Here is a 20958-nt window from a genome sequence, read left to right on the forward strand (position 1 = left end):
AACACAGACTGTGGAAACTTCACACTGGACTTCAAGCATCTTGGATTGTGTGCCTCTCCATTCTTCCTCCAGACTCTGGGACCTTGGTTTCCAAATGAGATGCAAAATTTGCTCTCATCAGAAAAGAGGACTTTGGACCACTGAGCAACAGACCAGTTCTTTTTTTCTTTAGCCCAGGTAAGACGTTTGACATTTGAAGCCCATGTCCAGGACCCGTCTGTGTGTGGTGGCTCTTGATGCAGTAACTCCAGCCTCAGTCCACTCCTTGTGAAGCTCCCCACACATTTGAATGGCCTTTTCCTGACAATCCTCTCCAGGCTACGGTCATCCCTGCTGCTTGTGCACCTTTTTCTTCCACACTTTTCCCTTCCACTTAACTTTCTATTAATGTGCTTTGATACAGCACTTTGAGAACATCCAACTTCTTTTGCAATTACCTTTTGAGGCTTTCCCTCCTTGTGGAGGGTGTCAATGATGGTTTTCTGCACAACTGTCAGGTCAGCAGTCTTCCCCATGATTGTGAATTCAACTGAACCAGACTGAGAGACCATTTAAAGGCTCAGGAACCCTTTGCAGGTGTTTAGCTGATTAGAGTGTGACACTTTGAGCCTACAATACTGAACCTTTTCACAATATTCTAATTTTCTGAGATTCTGAATTTGGGGTTTTCATAAGCTGTAAGCCATAATCATCAAAATTATATCAAATAAAGGCTTGAAATATCTTACTTTGCTTGTAATGAGTCTATATAATATATTAGTTTCACCTTTTAAGTTGAATTACTGAAATTAATGAACTTTTGCACGATATTCTAATTTTTCGAGTTTCACCTGTACATTTTGATGGAATAAAAAAATATATACTGTACACAATATAAAATATACAAGTTAATGTTAGTACTTTGCTATTATGTCAACTTAAATATAACTATGTAGAAAGATATACCAACGTATTAATAGGAAAAACGTCCTATTAATGCGTCATGTGCATCAATTTTTCTCCCCAATTTGGAATGCCCAATTCCCAGTGCGTGACTCGCCTCAATCCGGGTGGCGGACGAATCTCAGTTGCCTCCGCGTCTGAGACCGTCAATCTTATCTTATCACGTGGCTTGTTGAGCGCGTTACCGCGGAGACATGGTGCGCGTGGAGGCTCACGCTATTCTCCACGGTATCCAAGCACAACTCACCATGCGCCCCACCAAGAGCGAGAACCAAATTATAGTGACCATGGAGGAGGTTACCCCGTGTGACTCCACAACCGGGCCAATTTGGTTGCTTAGGAGACCTGGCTGGAGTCACTCAGCACACCCTGGATTCAAACTCGTGACTCCAGGGGTGTTAGTCAGCGTATTTACTCGCTAAGCTACCCAGGCCCCCAGAATGGGTGTTTCTTAAACTTCTCAATTTTTATTAAAACTGAATTATTTTCTTTATATGAAAAGTACAATTAAAACTAACTTAGAAACTATGTACAAGGCCTTCATCATTTGTTTTTTGTACTTCTCAAATGCCTTTTATCTATAGATTCTACCTTTTTAGCATTGTCCCAGACCCAGACTTTCAACATTAAACTATATAAATCCATTATAAACATGTTTTTTTTTACAATATTTAAAAAGCTATAATAAATCTAAACAGAGCAAATAGTTCAATAATTATTGTGTGAAAATGATTTATACATTTTTCAAAAACTGTCGCACAGATTTATCAGCATTGAAAGCATACAGTTACAACCTAACCCTACAGATCTGCTTCTCAGTCTAAAGCCGGCAGCATCAAATCTGTATTAATGCATCTTGACTTAATGACTTGGAAACAACTGAGAAAAGTACTTTTTACCACTAATGATGTTTCTAGCTTAAACACGCATGCATATGTAGTAATTATACATGCATTCCTGGGCAAAAAAAAACTGAGTGAAGCCCAAAATGGCAAAACATTAAGCTTTTAATGGTCTTAACCACTAAATCAATGTCAGGAAATTAGCAAGAACTGAACAAATGGATAAAGTAACTTAGTATGGGATAGTTTTTCCCTTTGATATCTTTAAATGTTTAAGCCTTGTGGGTAAACTTGTGGACAGCTTTATACAGAAAGAAGAGTCAATGTTGTTCCACTCAATGTTGATGGCTTCAAACAATTGATGAGACCAAATATTCTCAATAGGGTTCAAATCTGGACTCTGACCAGGCCAAAACACGAGCCTGATGGACTTGTTCTCAAGCCACTTCTTGGTGGTCTTTGCAGTGTAGGCAGGAGCATTGTCTTGTTGAAAAATAACATCTGATGGTTCCTCTTTAGAAAACATTGTTTCAGTTGTGGGAAGAAATTCTCCTGTAATCCAAAGCAATAATGGACTTTTCACAGTGCAGCAGCTCACCAGTACCAGCAGCTGAAAAGGCTCCCCACACCGTGACACCTCTTCCTCCATGCTTCACTGTGGTAGAGATGCATTCACTATTGTATTTCCCACCAGATCTTCCAAGACACCTCTCTGGAGCATCACCATGCAACTCAACTCATGATGCATTACTCCACACAACTCTGCTGAACCACTCTCAATCAAGCTTTCCATATTCTGCCAAAAACTTGTCTTTAATGTTTTACGAGACAAAGGCTTTTTAACACACCTTCTAGACACAAAACCGGCACTAGATAACCTTCTGGTTATTGTTCTTCTCGAACGACTCTTTTTCTGAGGTCTTGAATTCTGCTTTTGGTCCCGTCTTTGAGAACTGCAGATTTCAGCAGGTGGTCATCCCTGCATGAAGAGGCTTTGGGCCTTCCAGATCTTTTCTTTCTGGCCACATCTGTTGTTTCAAAGCGTTGACCAATTCTCTTAATAGCTGATAAAGAAATGGGGATCTTCTCTGTCTTCAGGGTCTTGTCAACTTCAGAATAGCTACAGTTGGCCTGACGCAGACCAGTTATGTGGTTTCTGACAGCAACTCCCTGCACGATATTTTTTTGGAGTAAGATTTCTCACTCTACCTTGGGACTCACAATACTGCATGTTGTAGACCTCTCCCTGCTCCATCACTCCCAGTTCAATTTATGAGCTTGTTATCAGGCCTTTGGTGGGCTGCATCAGATGTGGCAGATCACCAACTAATAATTCATCTTTAAAGAAAAAACGATCCCAAAAGATATTATCATGATTTTACCTTTGCATGCAAGAAGACCGTAAGAGAATTTCCCCGTTTCCAGTTTTTTCCCCTCAAACAGAAAGTGAATGAGCAAATGATGGCACAGAAGTGCACCAGGAGTGCATTTGTTTAATTCTTGCAAATTTCCTGACCAATGATTTGTTGTGGTGACCATTAAAAGCTTAATGTTTTGCCATTCTGGGCTTTTTTTTGGCCCAGGAGATTTGTTAAAAACATCCTCAACAGGCAATTAGACATGTGTGATGCAGCAGTTTCTTTCAGGATCAAAGCGCATGTTTAATTTTTTCGGGCAACATGAAGTGGTGTAGTTCCAAACATATACTGTGATTAACCCTTTGGCATCATTAATTTGTTTTTGTTATGTTCTGCAAAAAATTGAACCATTTTTAGTCCCTGCTTGTAAGCAGAATATTTTGTACTGGGCATAATTTCCAATTAATCTTGTAATCCAAATGTAATCTATCTGTACCAGATGTATTAGAGGTGTGCAATTCTGTGCAGACACTTCATTTAGCTAATACCTTTGACCTTCCCTGATCCTGTGATAACATACTACCCTTTAACACACACACACACACACACACACACACACACACACACACACACACACACACACACACACACACACACACACACACATGTTGTGTTTCCATGTTTTATGGGGACTTTCCATAGACATAATGGTTTTTATACTGTACAAACTTTATATTCTATCCCCTAAACCTAACCCTACCCCTAAACCTAACCCTCACAGAAAACTTTCTGCATTTTTACATTTTCAAAAACATAATTTAGTATGATTTATAAGCTGTTTTCCTCATGGGGACCGACAAAATGTCCCCACAAGGTCAAAAATTTCGGGTTTTACTATCCTTATGGGGACATTTGGTCCCCACAAAGTGATAAATACACGCTCACACATACACACACACACACACACACACACACACACACAGCTGGCTCAGCTGACTCTGTGCTAATTGGTGTGCCTCAGGGAAGAACTGTTGCCAGGATAATTAACAGCAACAAAACTACACCATGAAAGACAACACTGTAATTGAAAGTAAGTTTGTTATGGAAGCCGAATATGAAACTCTAGAACAGGGGTGGGCGACTATTTTGCTAAAGGGGCCACATCGGGCTTTAAGTAGTGCATAAGCCACATTGTATTCCTTTTGAGATACAATATTCCACAGTGATTTGGTTTTTGTAACTTTTAAGCCCAGAAATAATAGTGTACTCGATTTTCTGAAGTGCATACTTGACTAATAGGATTATTCTGCCATAGCCTAAAGTATTGTACTGCTCTACAAAAGGTAGATACTTTTCTATCAGGCATAAAAATCACTGAGGCGGAGCTTATTATAAATGGTTTATTTTACCATCTCCACTTCCCTGTTAATTTATTATTCAATTTAACACACTCTACATCAGGGGTCAGTTTTAATAAAAAAATTGAAATGTATAGGACTTTTAATGTTTGTCGCAAAGCGGGTATTTTACTCTCAAAACATTACCCGATTAAACGCTAAAAGGGTCATGGATGTGGGTATCCAGCACACAACTGAATAACACAGGCTGCATGACTATGATAGAGGACTATTGCAAGAGTTAGATTAACATACACGTGTGAGGGGACATTTCTAAATTGCACAATACATTATACATATTTGTCTCTCGCTTGCTTTTGCTCACATGTCAGCGATTACCCCTCTGCGTGTCAGATGCATCAAGAGAGGTCTGCAAATCCCTAGATGTTATGTTTGGGTTGGCTTTTACCTGAATTATCACTTTTCTTGCGGCTCTTGCAGATATTTTAGAAGGTCGTCCACTTCTAGGCAGAGTTGCAGTAATTTTCAGTGCTCTCCATTTGTAGATGATCTGCCGCACAATGGACCGATGGAGCTAAATTTCTTTTTTGATTAATTTATAGCTTTCCCCAGACAAATGTGCTGTTACTACCCTTTTCCTGAGGTCCTCTGAGATTTATTTTCCTCTCGGCATGATTGACCTGTATGGGTTCACTTTGGTAAGACTAACCTGACCTGGTTTTATCTCCGTTTCAATCAGCGCTGCCCAATTTCTTCCCTAAATATCTCTCATTTCATTGTTTATTTTAGCCACCAATTTTGTCCCACCTGATTGTATTTACCTGCTCGTTTTAAGCAATGCAGCTCAGGATTCACTAACTTTTGCACCAAAAAAGTTACATAAAAATATGTTAATTTAGTCTTTTGACTACACAATTGATTTCCACAAAAAAAAATATGGAATTGATAAACAACATACAAATATACTGGAATTGATTAAAACAATAATGGTAAAACAATAGAAAACTCCAAAATGCTTAAAGAGGTTCACATACTTTCAAGCAGCACTGTATATAAACAATAAATTGGCCTTCGACAACACTGATATATTGGTTTTATATAACATATAAATCATCTTTTAGCTGTAAGAGTTCGCAAAAGCATTTGTCAAATGCAAGGAATTGTAATGGAGCTTCAAATCATAATCGTGCGAGTCAAGGAGACTGCAGATGTCAAGATTTATAGTGAGAAAGGAGTTACATTTCAGTCTGTTTCTCATCTAAAACTCACTGCAATTCTTCAGAAGACATGGATAAATCCACTGGAGTAGTATGGATTACCTTTATGCTACCTTTCTATGCTTTTTAAACTTGAGTGTTGGACACCATTGACTTGCATTGTATGAACACATTATTCCATCAAAATATTTTTGTTTGTGTTCCGCAGAAGAAAATCCATGAGTTTGACTCTGCATAAGTAAAGTAAGTAAAGAGAGAATCACCACAATCATTTTAGGGTGAACTGTTCCTTTATGCAGAGTTCACACTAGATGATTTTAAGCCCGATTTTCGCTCGCCGACAGTTTTGTGGAGATCGCCGACAAAAGCCTGAAATCGTAAGCAAATCAGAGCTCGCTCCCGTGAACGATGATCACAATGTATGAACTATCAAAGACGTGATCTGAGAGAAGCTGGATATCTAGGATGTTAAATATCTGGACCTGTCTGCGATTCCAAATCCTGCAGAGTGAAATGTGTTTTGACCGAATACAACTGTAGTGTTGACCAACAGCCAATGAGAGGGCAAGAAACAGGCACGGGAAGTTTCAGTGGGAGTCCTGATGTACCTGCAACAGAACATCAACTAGCATGACAGCGGTATCAACAAAGTCTCATTGGACCGAATAAATGGAGGAAATATTAGTGGAACATTGGCAGGAGCACCAGCACCTATTTGATGTTTCATCTGAACTGTAGCACAACCGGGTGGAGAAAGAAGTGTTGGAGAGAAATTGCCAATTCTCTTGGACAGTCAGGTAAGCAAACAGTAGGAGGCACTTTTTCATATTGTAACTACATACAAATACATGATTAAAAACATACACATCATATTCTGAAATGCACAACATATGACCATGCATTTGTTTTCATATCTCATATCACCTCTCGCATGTACTCTGTTGTGAAATGCAATTTGGAGTCCAGGCAGAGTCGTCGGGGATTCATCAATAGTGAAATGTCTTGTAATGTGTTCAGCCCTGTCGCCGATTCATCATGTAATTTGAAAATGCTACGAGTTACGTGACAAGACAGACAGTTGTGTAATATGAACAGTACCGTAATCAGACGTCTTCGAAAGTCATGTAGTGTGTAGGAGGCATAAAAGGCACTTAAAAGCATATATACCAGTCAAATATACCTGGTAGTTTCCTGTGGAGTCTGTGGGGGTTCGTCTCCTGCGGACACGATATTAGTCAGGGTGACCCCGTCAGAGTGACTGTTCCTCTCCTTTCGACTGATGGATCGGTTTGCTTCTGGTGACCACTCCTAATACAATACAATACAAATACACAACAAATGTAACAAAGTCATGGTAATTTGCCATACAATAATACCTGTACACTTGACAGAGTGTTCGATAGGAGCTAAACCTTGCAGCACAGTGGTTCTCCAGGAGCAAAGTTGAAAACCCCATGTTGTAATATGTTGATATGGGTGCTGAAATGAATATACACTGCTTACGCATGCGGACAGAATTCTTAAGCGATCTAATCGATTTTGTGTGAAAACAGACCAAAAAAAACAAACTTGCCATTGCAGTGGCACAATCATGATTTCAAGCTCGATTATGCTTCCTAATGCTTGATGCATGTATAGATGGCACTAGGATGTGTAATCAAGCTTAAAATTATGATTGCCAAGGAGACTGCTGAAGTCAAGATGTAGAGTGAAAAAGAAGTTACATTTTGGTCTCTTCTCACCCAAAACCAATTGGACCGCTTCAGAAAACATGGATAAAACCACTGGAGATGAATGGGTTACTTTTATGCTGCATTAATGTGCCTTTTGGAGCTTCAAATCTTGGCATCATTCACTTGCATTGTAAGGACCTACAGAGCGGAGATACACAGAGATTGCATTGTATGGCGTTGTATTTGGGCTTGTTTTAATCGGGAACATAAGTCTCTTATTCAAGGGTTTTCAAACTGGGGTCTGGGGCACCCCCAGGGCGCCGCAAAGGGGTCCGCATAAAATTTCAGGAGAAAAAAATACAATAAAATCAAACATAAAAAAATTGGACATCATTGTTTCATTATGGTTTCTCTAGGTTTACACGTTTAAAATTACTCTTAAAAGATTCTTATAACAAAAGTACATACACCGATCAGCCACAACATTAAAACCACCTGCCTAATATTGTGTAGGTCCCGCTCGTGCAGCCAAAACAGCTTTGACCCGTCGAGGCATGGACTCCACAAGACCTCTGAAGGTGTCCTGTGGTATCTGGCACCAACGTTAGCAGCAGATCCTTTAAGTCATGTAAGTTGCAAGGTGGGGCCTCCATGAATCGGAATAGTTGGTCCAGCACATCCCATAGATGCTCAATCGGATTGAGATCTGGGGAATTTGGAGGCCAAGTCAACACCTTCAACTCGTTGTCATGTTCCTCAAACCATTCCTGAACAATTGTTTGCAGTCTGGCAGGGTGCACTATCCTGCTGAATGAGGACACTGCCATCAGGGAATACCATTACCATTAAAGGATTTATTTGGTGTGCAACAAGTTTTAGGTAGGTGGTACATGTCAAAGTAACATCCACATGAATGCCAGGATCCAAGGTTCCCCAGCAGAACATTGCCCAGAGCATCACCCTGCCTTCTTCCCATAGTGCATCCTGCTGCCATCTCTTACCTCGGTAGGTAACCGATGCACACGCACCTGGCAGTCCACATGATCTGAAAGAAAATGTGATTCAACAGACCAGGCCACCTTCTTCCATTGCTACATGGTCCAGTTCTGATGCTCATGTGCCCATTGTAGGTGCTTTCGGCGGTGGACAGGGGTCGTCCTTGGACCACTTTTGGTAGGTACTAACCACTGCATACTGGGAACACCATACATGACCTGCCGTTTTTGAGATTGTCTGACCAAGTCGTCTAGCCACCACAATTTGGCCCTTGTCACAGTCGCTCAGATCCTTACGCTTGACCATTTTTCCTGCTTCCAACACATGAAATTCAAGAACTGATGGTTCACTTGTTGCCTAATATATCCCACCCCTTGGCAGGTGCCATTATAACAAGATAAACGTTATTCACTTCACCTGTCTGTGGTTTTAATGTTGTTGCTGATCAGTGTATTTTCCATATAATATTTTAACATTTTCTATTAACTTTAGAACAAACAATGTCTTTACAAAAAATAAAAAAGTTGGTCATGTTGCCAAACGTCCTGGCCCTGAGTTTTAAAACAACACCCATTTTGTGTTGTTCAAGTTAATCATTAATAAATTTTCATTCATTAACTTTAATGATTACAGATATTTCAGAAAATTTTCAGCTGTAAAAAAATCCCTTGTGATCCCTTGAATATCAATAACTTTACAAGCCTAGTCTCGGAGTAAGTCTTCCTTCCCATAAATAACAAACAAACCAGGACAAAAATAAATATAATTGTCAGACAATGTGACTGACATAACAGTGCTTATACAGTATTTTCTTGAGTCACATGCTAGACCAACATCTAGTCAGACTTCTAAGACTGCACAGAGAGAGAGAGAGCGAGAGAGAGAGAGAGAGAGAGAGAGAGAGAGAGTGAGAGAGAGAGAGAGAGAGAGAGACACCGAGAGAGAGACACAGAGAGAGAGAGAGAGAGAGAGAGAGAGAGAGAGATGGCCAATGCCTATTTACGTTCACACAAAGAACTCCAGTGTGCTGGCAGAGCAGGGAGGATGCCAGAAGATTCCTCTAGAGGTGTCACTTACCTGAGCACTAACTTGTCTAAAAACTGCCTTCTTGCAAGCTCTGTGACTGCTTTTCACTGCCCTCCTACCACTCGATTAAACATTCACACCACGGGGGAGTTTTGAGCCACGGAAACACTTGGATTCCAAAACAGATCTGTACATACTCGCATACATCCAAACCTACAGGGTGTCTATTTACACAAATGAAGATGCTGACACTGCCACTGCACGTCTGTGTGTTTGTGTTGTGGAGAGTGCTGGAAAGTACAGTGATGGGGGTCAGGGGGAGGGGTGTGCATTAGGGAGAGCAATCCAACATTCCAGAACCCACTCATGGGCCATGCAAAGACAACAGCCCATTCACACTCAGCCCACTAGAAATGCACCACCACTGGAGCCCAGGGCCCGAAATGGCAATATGGTTGACAACTCCGAAGGACTGTTTGGCCTTGTAAATGTCACATATTTTCCCTAAGCTTTCAAAGGCATTCTGGATTGTAGCAAACATAAATAAAACAGTATTTTGAATGCAGTCTTGCTTTTAAAAAGCAAGACGGAACACATCGGAAGAGAACAAAAGTGAAAAAGAACGGAGAAAATAGAAATAGGCAAACTGAGAGTTATTGTTTTTGGATGAGAATAGAAATCCTGTTGTATAATTCGGGGTATCCACACACAATCTACTTTAAGTGGCATTGTTGCTACTGTACAGTATAATTAAACCCACTTGTGATGCATGAAAACAAAAGATGTTGCAACGCTCAAAGATGTCTGTCTAAAAATAATTAGGCCAAATAATAAAAACAAAACACAGCAAGACAATATACAAAATGCATTGTGTGAACAGCCCCTTACTGTACCTCAAACTGTGGCCAGTTCATGCTCATGCCGGGTCCATGCGTGTTTCTCCACCACCGGAGGTCCTCCGTGTCACTGGCTGCACTGATGGTCTGGCTGAGGTCTCGGTACAGGCCCCGGAATCTGCATAGGGATTTTCCACAGGCTCTGTCAGTACAGGTTTTATTTGCGCAATGCTACAATCAACAAAAGGAACCGTATGTAAAAAAATACAATAAACACCAACTTTATAAATATTGCTTGCCAAGTCAAACATCACTATTAGTAGTGCTCATACTTACCGTAGGTTTAGGTGCGTAGGTTTAAGAGATTTTGCATGGCAGAATATGAAAACGAATAAAAAAATAAATAAAAATAAACAGAATTAGGGGCCTAAGCCATATCTAGGGGCCAGACTATCTTAGGCTTTGTTGAGACAGGCAGCAAAAATCTTTTTGGGTGATGTAACTCAAATCTGTTTGGTTGCTGTTTGAAGTCTGAAGAAATCAAATCGCATTGCTCAAAAGGATGAAGCGTGTCACATATTTATTTCAATAAATGGACCATCTTATTTAGATTCTATAGACTTAAATGACTGTAGGACTGCTGGTACAATGGATAAATGAGGCAGCTCTATAATCCTTTGCAGTATCTACCAGTCATCTCAACCCCTAAAAAAAAAGAACAAGTGTAGCATTTATCTAAAAGGACCCCAAAGTCTAAGGCCCTTTGTTGTCCATGTTGCAGCCAGCCTTCAATTTTGTAAAGCAGAAATGGACTCCAATTGGTCTGGATAACTGGTTTGGATCATCATTATACTGAATTATCCTGGATCTACTTTTAATTACACATTTGTTTTAATATGATATGTCTATGATAATGACTGATCATAACGTTATAACGTTTAAGGATTTACACAAACATCGCATCCATGCGATTATCTAATCAGCCAATCACGTGGCAGCAGCAGTGCATAAAATCATGCAGATACGGGTCAGGAGCTTCAGTTAATGTTCACATCAACCATCAGAATGGGGTACAAATGTGATCAAAGTTATATATATATATATATATATATATATATATATATATATATATATATATATATATATATATATATATATATATAAATAAATGTTATTCAGACATATATAGTATACAGCATTATATGCACATATACTGTATTTCTTAACTATAAACAATAGATAATATAATAACTTTTATTTAGATAAACATTATTAGACTATTTGATGCTTAACCGGTTATTCGTAAGATAATGTAAAAGATCAAGATCCTCAAACTGAAGAACCAGAGCACATCAAGTACCTTAGAAAGACAAAGGATGAGGGAGGGATAAAGTAAACACACAGATTCCTGAACATGAAACTAAACTACATGATTAGCACACAGCACCAGCCCTGTCTTTACAGCTAAACAAAGGGAAACTGCTCCGTTCTTCAGAACTGCTGAGACAGATTTGGAGCGAGTTGTTTTTGTTGTAACTAGTGTTGTTACAGTACATAAATGTCAGTAGTCGATACCGATACCAGTGAAATTTCACGGTTTTCAATACCACAGCAAAAATATGCTAATATGATCATGTGCTATTGAACACACAAGTTTAGTTATTTTTGTTAATTAGTTGAATAATTATTATTTTACAGAACATTTAATTTAATAAAAATTGTGTCTAATCAATGAATTCTTAAAACTTTTAATAAGTGAAAATATAACTAATAAGTCATTGAATTTTTTGCCAAACTTTTATTCAAAAAGCCGTCTTGCATGTGCTATATTGATTAATTGATTGATTATACAATTGTAATATATTTGCATTCAATTATTTAATTTCTATAATTTTATTTTAATTATGAATCGTGCTTTTATTATGACGTGTTTTTTTTTTTTTTTGCCGGAAGCTTCACTTTTCCGGATAAATAGTTCACGTCATGACTCAGTGTGATCACTGATGTCTGAAATCTCTTTACCCTGACAAATGAACACAGTAGGACACAGTTTTGGAGTGTTTGTATTTTGTGTTTTAGACTACTGGTGTTTGTGGTCATTTTTAATGTTATGTTTTAAATTTTATTACTGTGAAGCACTTTAATCAACTATGTTGTTTTAAATGTGATATAAATAAAGATGAGCTGAGATTAAAGTGCAGATGCTGTGATTGAATTATATAAATATATGTGCTGCATGGTTCACAGTGGATTAGTGCTCTGCTTTGTCATCTCATACAACGTGAATGATTCTCAATGTCTGTGGAGTTTCCAGAGTATGAGCAGTCGGATTTAAAGTATGCAGCTCGTCCAAAGTAAGACTGCAGCCTTCATCGGTTTAATGAATCACACTAGGACATGTCACTTGGATGAATTGTCCATTTCAGCATAAATGGAGTAATATGGCACGCATTATAAGCCTGTGAGCATTTTAAAGAGGCCGTGTGTCAGTCGTACAGTGCGCTGGTACCGGATAGAGTCCGTGATCGGTACTAGCAGTACTGCAGAAACACTGGTATTGTTACAGCTTATTTATTTTAGTACTGACTTGGTACCGAAGTACCGGACATTTTGACATCACTAGTTGTAAAAGGGAGTAATGAAAGTGAATGTCGACTGAGCCTAACATTCTGCTTCTTTTGTGTTCAATGGAAGAAAAAAAAAAAAACACATGGATTTTGAACAACAAGAGGTAGCGTAAATAATGAAGCATTTTAATTTGAGTGAACAACTTTTTTTTTTTTTTTTTAACCAATAAAACAATAGGAAGTATATGCTCAAAAAAAATTAGCTCTAACTTTCAGCTCTTTTGAAATGACCCTGGTTAATAGTCAACGACATGCTCAGCATTCCACATTAAGTAAACATAACGATAGCTGTGAGCATGGGAATACAAATAAGCACTTATTAATGGTTAACATTGTCCAAATGACCAGGTCAAATAAATTGGAAACGGAGTTCTCCATTTCTGTAATGTCAGTTTTCTTGGCATAAGCTCAAACTTCTGGACATCTGTTCCCGTCAGTCTCTCAATGGCTCCGTCCCAACCTCTAGTGAGCCACCTACATAGATAGTATTTTTAGGCATTATGGGTGGCTTTTCAAAGACTGCGCAAAACAGTAAGCAGCTAAATGAAATGCCTTCGATACTTCACATACTAAAACGCTCCTATCCAGACACCACATCCAGACACTGCAACACGTAATAAAAGGTATCTTTTTTCTTTTTAACCGCGGTTTGATCATAAGAAGCAATATTTATAGTACCATTGTTACTGCAATGCAATTGTTACATGAAAAGCCATTTTGGAGCCCGCATTCATGGTTAATTTGGCCACAGAGTAAACCAACTTGCCTCACAGATACTTTGATGTTACTCAGTTAAACAGTCACTTCTTTGGTTAGATGGTAACTGTCGATGTAGACAGCAGATAGTGAATCAGTGCTCTAAAAAAAGAAGAAAAACAAATACAGCCTCATGGACTAACCCATCATTGCTGGAGAGGTCCAGGTGCTGGTGAATGTCCTGCAGCACCTCTTTAAAGAAAAGCAACCTCTTCTTCTCCGCCTCCTGGGTAATTTCAAACACCTGCTCCATGTCCTCCATGTAACGTGGGTTACAGCGATTGAGCTCATCCAGAGCTCTCTCATAACGCTCCTTAGCCTGAGAGAGAAAATCCAAAACACAAGCACTGATCAGGAGTCATTAAATGAACACAAAGTTTCAAAGATCACTTGAGAAACACTATAATGGGTGAATTCACTCAACAGTTCTTCTGCAAGTGGCATTTCAAGGCAGAAATCGGAGTCTTATTCTCAAACTACCTGCAATCTAGTGTAGGCAATCTAGTGTAGTCAAGCGCACAACGCTGTTTGACAGCGGCAAAACAAATGTTTGAAAAGCCTGAAGCAGTCACAACATATCCAAATGCACAGCTGCCATTGTATAATCTCCATAGTAACATTGTAAGCATCTCCGCCTCGTCTCCTCCATGTAATGCGTTCACTATCAAAATCCTTGTCTTAACTTTCACGGGACCACAGACAGCACACATGCCACATACATCATAGCTAGTTTTTAATCTTCAACAAAAAATGCATTTATCCACAGAAACCCGAATTCACTTAAAATCCCACATCTTTGGGAGCTAAATATAATCATGCTCGCTCGTCTCAGAGTGCTCGATTACAAGACTTTGTTCACTCTGTGTAATTTTTGAGCTCTTGCGCTTGTTGTCTTGTTGCACTAACTTTATAAGTGCAGCACTGGCCTGATCGGGCAAGTGACAGATCTAGCAACTGATCCGAATATCTCTCACACTGGCCCCGGGCCATCGGGCAGTCCTTATTGTCAAGCCCTGGAAATAGTCCAGTATGTCATAGCAGTCAAAGCGTGCATGCTACCAACTGCCTGTTTATGTGCACGCAGTCAAATGAAGCATACTTTTGAAAGGCTGTGTTGGACTGTAAGAAGACGCTAAGCCTTCGTGTCAAATCCAAAGTACACTTTGGGCTTAAGTGGGCAGATGTTTGGTCAAAATTAGCTGCAATACAGACTGCTAGTCATAAGTCTGGCTATGCAAGGGTATATTAGATCTAAATGCACAAATGTACTAACATATGTGTCAGCTAAATTAGTACATATAAATGGGCAAATATGAATTTCATAACCATCTAAAAGACTATTAACTAAATTGTTGAAAACCAAAGCAATTTTTTAAAGGGCTCTAATTTGTAATTTTCCTCAAAAATGTTGACGTTTCCCTTTATGCCTTTGAGAAAACCAAAACTGCATTTTTAAAGTACAGTTCTGTAAATGAATCTACACATTCAACAACATGTAATTCAAACCCATGAGTTAGCATCGTCACAGCAACTCCAAAAACCTCATGATTAAGGGGCCTTAACACTACACTACGATCAAGCAAGCCTAGTCTTGTCTAATACTTGCCTTACGTTCATAGTCATTTCTTTCCACACCCATTTTCCTCAATCTAAACATGGGCACTTGTTGAAGTGAGTAATATATACGTAACTAGCAAGACCGTTTGTTGATGCTAGTTATCAAACAGGTTTTTCGAACACTCCCCGTCTTCCACTGGGCAATGAAACAGTTAGCTCTGCCCCAAACTCAGAGTCAATGTTGCTGTGTTTGACCAAACATGTGCCCAAAAAAGTATTTAACAAGAAAACAAATAGTTTACTTATTTACAATAGCCAACATTGGAGTAAGTATTTTAACACAGAAAAAAGTTAAAAAGGTGCACTCAATAACTTTTTGCTTGTGTCATCTTGGACATTCAGTGACACCTAGTGGTGTGGATGCAGCATCATTCAAAATCAACAGTTTTGTGATGTCAGTTTTGTCATGTGATTCTAAAATGGCAGCCCCCATGAGGGCGCCCCTCCCCATATAAACAATAAAACAGCTTTTATAAGGTTACTGATATGACGAGTCCTCATCTCTTGAGAGTGCTCATGCTTTTATGCATATGTATCAAAATTACAATTAATTAATTTAGGAGTAAAACAAAAAAAATGACTGAGTCCACCTTTAATTGACTCATTAGGTGGAAAATGTTGCACTCCAGATTTGAGATTTCCAAACTAAAAATGACAAATCCATGACTGTACTGATAGATCCATTGAGTCTGTTTCTTCTTATGGTACCTTTTCGGCCTCTTGTGTACATTTCTCCAGACGGTCTGTGAACTTGCGGACCTCCTCCGGGGATTTGGTGGTGTCAGCCTTGGCATGAGTTTCACGGGTTAGCGCAGTGCGCTCTTCCTTACGGGCTTGGTGGTAACTCTTCTTTGAGGACTCCACCTACCAGAGAGAAGAAATTAACGTCCTCAAACTATTTAATCATAACTAAAAAGACCCCCCCCCCAACCAACAGTAGGAGAACAAGTAAATTCTGTCATTCCAAACTCATATAACCATCTTCTGTCAAACACAAATGTAGATGTTAGGTAGAATGTTAGCCTCAGTCTCACTTCACTGCAACTTTTTCCTTACAATAATAGCGACCAGAGACTGGGACTAACATTCTGCCTAACATCTATTTATCAGAAAGAGGTGTCCACATTTTGACCATGAATGTTGTCTCTTTTTATACTGCATGGAAGAATAAAAACATTGAGTGATTATTCAGTCTTAGATTTCCACACAGAAAAGACTCACGTCTTTCAGTTTTCTGACCCAGGGTTTCTGGGCCTTGCGGAAGCCTTCATCAGCATCTTTGGTCTCACGGAATCCACCAATCATCTGCTTGTGGAAGGCGTCCTTCTGCCAGTTTCTAACCTTCTCGCTGTCCTCAACAACCAGTTTCTGTTTTAGTTCCATATGGATCTCACTCAGTCTGTCGGCCGCATTCATAAATGCATGCCATGCCTTTTCCAGAGTCCCATACTGTGGGCCTGCAGGAGTGAAATCAGTTTAGATTAACCAGTTGGAAACCATTTAGATATCTATCAGCACATTACATGTTATCCTTTGGTATAGCCAGAAACTGTCCCACATCATGCAATTGTTCATAAATAATAGAATATGGAATCCTAAACCCAGATTTTGGGTAGCTCAGTGGTTAAGACGCTGGAGACCACCCCTGGAGTTCATTAGTTTGAATCCCAGGGCATGCTGAGTGACTACAGCCAGGTCTCCTAAGCAACCAAATTGGCCCGGTTGCTAGGGAGGGTAGAGTCACATGGGGTAACCTCCTTGTGGTCGCAATAATGTGGTTCGTTGTCTTTGGGGCGCGTGGCGAGTTGAGTGCGGATGCCGCGGTGGATGGCGTGAAGCCTCCACACGCGCTAGGTCTCCGTGGCAACGTGCTCAACAAGCCACATGATAAGATGCGTGGGTTGATGGTCTCAGATGTGGAGGCAGCTGCCCTTTAGACTCATGTCCACCGCACTAGCCAGTGGCTGAGATTCATCCTCCGCCACCCCGGACTGAGCGAATCACTACGCGACCATGAGGACTTTGCACATTGGGAATTTGGCCGTTCCAAATTGGGAGGTGAAAAAAAAAAATGGTTCAATAATGCTTTAAAAACATACGGTTTCTAACACTATGTGTTAACATGATTTTAGTGAGATTTTAGTGTACCGCCATGACAATAATGTTATATTGCTACATAACAGCATATTGTAATCCTATCTACTGTGTATTGGTATGCTATAATATATTAGAAATATTAGATGGAACTTTAAACATGTTAAGACCGATTTATACTTCTGCTTCTAACCTACGACTTGGGCTATGCATAGCCCAAGCCATAGCCTGATGTGCACCTCTTCAAAAATTTAACCGCGCGTCGCATTAACACACACCACAACAGCTGTGATTGGTCCGCTTTAACCAGGAGACCGCCCCTTTTATTTTAATATCTATGCATTATATTACATTGTATTTGGACTCGAGAAGTTATTAATTAATTTGATGATTTATTTTTCAGCATGGAACGTCAAAAGTATGCCAAAAAATGTATGTATTATTATTATTTTAAACGACTCAAGTCCAAGCATACAGTAATTGCCTCCATGTTCACATCTTTTGAACTCATCTCCGATGCTACAATAATGTAATAAATACTTGTGAATCCAGAAATGACATTGCCTGTCCCTTAAAGGCCACATAGTCAGCCTGAGGCTCTCACTGGCAGATAATCCACTCATATCCCCTGCTGCTTTAAAGGTCACTTCAAGACACTCAGGCTTTGTTTACACTACAAACAATTCAGATTCATTTTTCAAATGCAATCTGACTGTTCTCTGACTAAATAAATCTGACAGTGCTCAGAAAAGATCAGTATGGTATAGTCAATATCCAGTATATGCACATTAGTTACTTTCATTTTGACATGTGTAAACAAAATGCAAAGTGACAAACTGCTGAGGTGCTCAAGACAACATAGGTGACACATCAGTATTTTACACATCTACACCTACACATACTTAGATGCCATCTGCATTGCATTTGAAGCTTAATATCTAAAAATGATGAAAAAAAAAGTACAGAAATTCTGATATGACAGAAACAGAAAAAAGGAGATTACAATAAAAAAATTAAACCATAAAAAAAAATCTAATTTCATAATTTTTTTTTGCTGTTCAGACTACAAAAAAGATGCATGTCAAAATATGCCTAAAAGTCAGATGTTCCTACAGGATGCATAATTGCATTCTGTCATTGCTGGTCTATGTACAAATGCGTCAGACAGACGTCTATGGCTGTGGCATTGCATCTTTCCTTTTTCAGTGTCTTGTGCCATGAACTTTGAATTTTTTAAATGCTGTGTCACATTTTATATACATATCTTAAGACATCTGTGTTTTATTCCTTTCCGTTGCCTTCCATGTAGCTGATTTGGAGCAAAAGTCAATCTATTTGAACACCCTGTGTGTATGCTACACCCTAGAGCACCATCAGTAAACACTCTGAACGAATACAAAAAAGGAAGTCTAAGGGAGGACATTGGTTGCGTGAATGAAAGATCTGACCAGAACATCATCTGAAAGGGATACTTAATAACTCATCAGAATAGAATGTGTTGATGTAACTGTGGAGAGATGCATCTATTTAGAGAGGATGGTAGAGCCCTTGTAAATTAGACTCTGGTCGGTCCCAAAGCCTCACTCACCTTTCTCCACAACACCCCTCCATTTTCTGGCCCAATCACTGAGCTGCTGGGAATAGCCTCTCTCAATCTTGGCTCGCTCCTGGAAACAGATGACCAGCTCGTTGCACAGCTTGTAGCCATCGTCAATGCGCTTTACTGTCCTCTTGTAGTTCCCCGGCTGTCCGAAGACATATTAGAGTCACATCAGAGAGTCAAACTAAATATTTCACAAAAGAGTTTAAGTACTTCTATCCAAGAAATCTTCCAGATTGTTCCCGATTTCACCAAATCAACATCCCTTCTATGTTCAGATAGTAGGATCATTACTTTTAAAAGTAACTATTTTACATCATTATTCAAAGTAGTGGGTTACTTTTGCATTACTGTCTCCCACATCAGTAGGCTGAGTCTCACTCCCATAGCTCGCTATGATTTGCTTGGTTTTATTTAAATTCATCCTGGTAATTTTTGCCTTTGCCCCCTCGACAACCTTTCATGTAACATCAGAGTATGCATGTGGTGTGGCGAGGAGGAAGGGGGCCGGGCCGTGATGACGCATGCCCGGCGCCTAAACCCGAGAATGTTAAAGGCGGCTGGAGGCGGCAGTTCGTGAGAGAGCGAGCTACAGGAAGCTGCCCTATTAATTAATTATTACTTTGATGCCTCATGCGATAATCACCTCTTCTTTTCTCATTTACCCTGTTTCATTGGTGCCAAAACATGGAAAGGAGGCGTGGATAAGAACGCCATTCGCGATTGGGGAGGGGCTCACTGCCAACCACCTGGAGCAAGATATCGCTGCCAGGGGCGGAGGAGACCCCTACCATCCACCAAAACCCATCTGCCGGTGCCAGAGGACCGCCCCTTATCAGGCTAATCAATAGAGAGGGATAAAGGCCGACTGCGGATGGTGGTGCGACAGAGAGAGAGAGCATTTCCGTGCAGCTGCCACATGTGTGTCTTTTTATTTACCGTAATTTCCGGACTATTGAGCGCACCTGAATATAAGCCGCACCCACTGATTTTTAAATAAAATATTATTTTGAACATAAATAAGCCGCACCTGTCTATAAGCCGCAGGTGCCTACCGGTACATTGAAACAAATTAACTTTACTCAGGCTTTAACGAAACACGGTGTGGCAGCGGGGGCGTGGTCAAGCGCCCGTCCGGGAGAGAAAAGCGGTAAGGGCGCTTACACCTGAGCTAAATTATGTCTAACACCGGTGTCTAATTTCAGTAAGCATGGGGAGAGCGGCATAAAAAGGCAGCAGCCACAGAGCTGAGAAAGTGACACACGTCAGTCTAGTGTTGGCGCATAGAAGAATTGAGAAACTTTATAAAATTGATTGTAAACATTGCTGTGGCCATTAAAAGCCTTACCTGGAACGTCAAGTGCCCTGCTGAAAACTGTCACACTGGTGCCCGTGTGACAGTTTTCCCAAGAAGGACATGTGAAGCAGGGCACTTGAAATTAGACACCGGTGTTAGACATAATTTAGCGCAGGTGTAAGCGCCCTTACAGCTTTTCTCTCCCGGACGGGCGCTTGACCACGCCCCCGCTGCCACACACGGCTTGTAATAAAACATTTGCTGTAAACAGTAGCCTACCAATAAAGTAATTGGTCACTATCTTCCTCGTCCTGTGCACTGAAACCGCTGAAGTCATCTCCTTCGGTGTCGGAGTTGAATAGCCTCAGATTTAGTTGTCTTTTTGCACTGAGTCAATTCCTCACGCTGCTGTTTCCAACGTCTTATCATCGACTCATTAAGACCAAGCTCCCGTGCAGCAGCTCTATTTCCTTTTCAACAGCCAGATCAATCGCCTTCAACTTGAAAGCAGCATCATATGCGTTTCTCCATGTCTTTGCCATGGTGAGGGTGACAAAATTACTACCGTAATCAGAATGATGGGAAGTTTGAGCGCACTCGATTTAATCTAAACCGTAAACAAAAAAAGCTGTTTTGACCTTAACCCGTTCGGCAATTTCATTGGTCTAATGAAAGCTTCACGCCGCCAAAAAACTGAGCACGTCACAGAATGTTTTTGT

General features: G+C 40.0%; 1 protein-coding gene across 8 annotated transcripts in view; it reads right to left on the bottom strand.

The window, feature by feature from the left end:
• LOC127646116 (protein kinase C and casein kinase II substrate protein 3-like) overlaps window positions 1-20958 on the bottom strand; it is a 55910-nt gene that overhangs the window by 10845 nt on the left and 24107 nt on the right. For all 8 annotated transcript variants that reach the window (XM_052129623.1, XM_052129614.1, XM_052129582.1 and 5 more), the window contains 6 exons: window positions 18931-19087; window positions 16470-16705; window positions 15957-16112; window positions 13775-13950; window positions 10306-10426; window positions 6898-7025 (listed from right to left, as the gene is read on the bottom strand). In XM_052129623.1, coding sequence (XP_051985583.1) covers window positions 6898-7025; window positions 10306-10426; window positions 13775-13950; window positions 15957-16112; window positions 16470-16705; window positions 18931-19087 — 974 coding nt within the window. The remainder of the gene's footprint in view (window positions 1-6897; window positions 7026-10305; window positions 10427-13774; window positions 13951-15956; window positions 16113-16469; window positions 16706-18930; window positions 19088-20958) is intronic.

Source organism: Xyrauchen texanus, chromosome 1 (genome assembly GCF_025860055.1).
Source record: "Xyrauchen texanus isolate HMW12.3.18 chromosome 1, RBS_HiC_50CHRs, whole genome shotgun sequence".
NCBI classification, from domain to species: Eukaryota; Metazoa; Chordata; class Actinopteri; order Cypriniformes; family Catostomidae; genus Xyrauchen; species Xyrauchen texanus.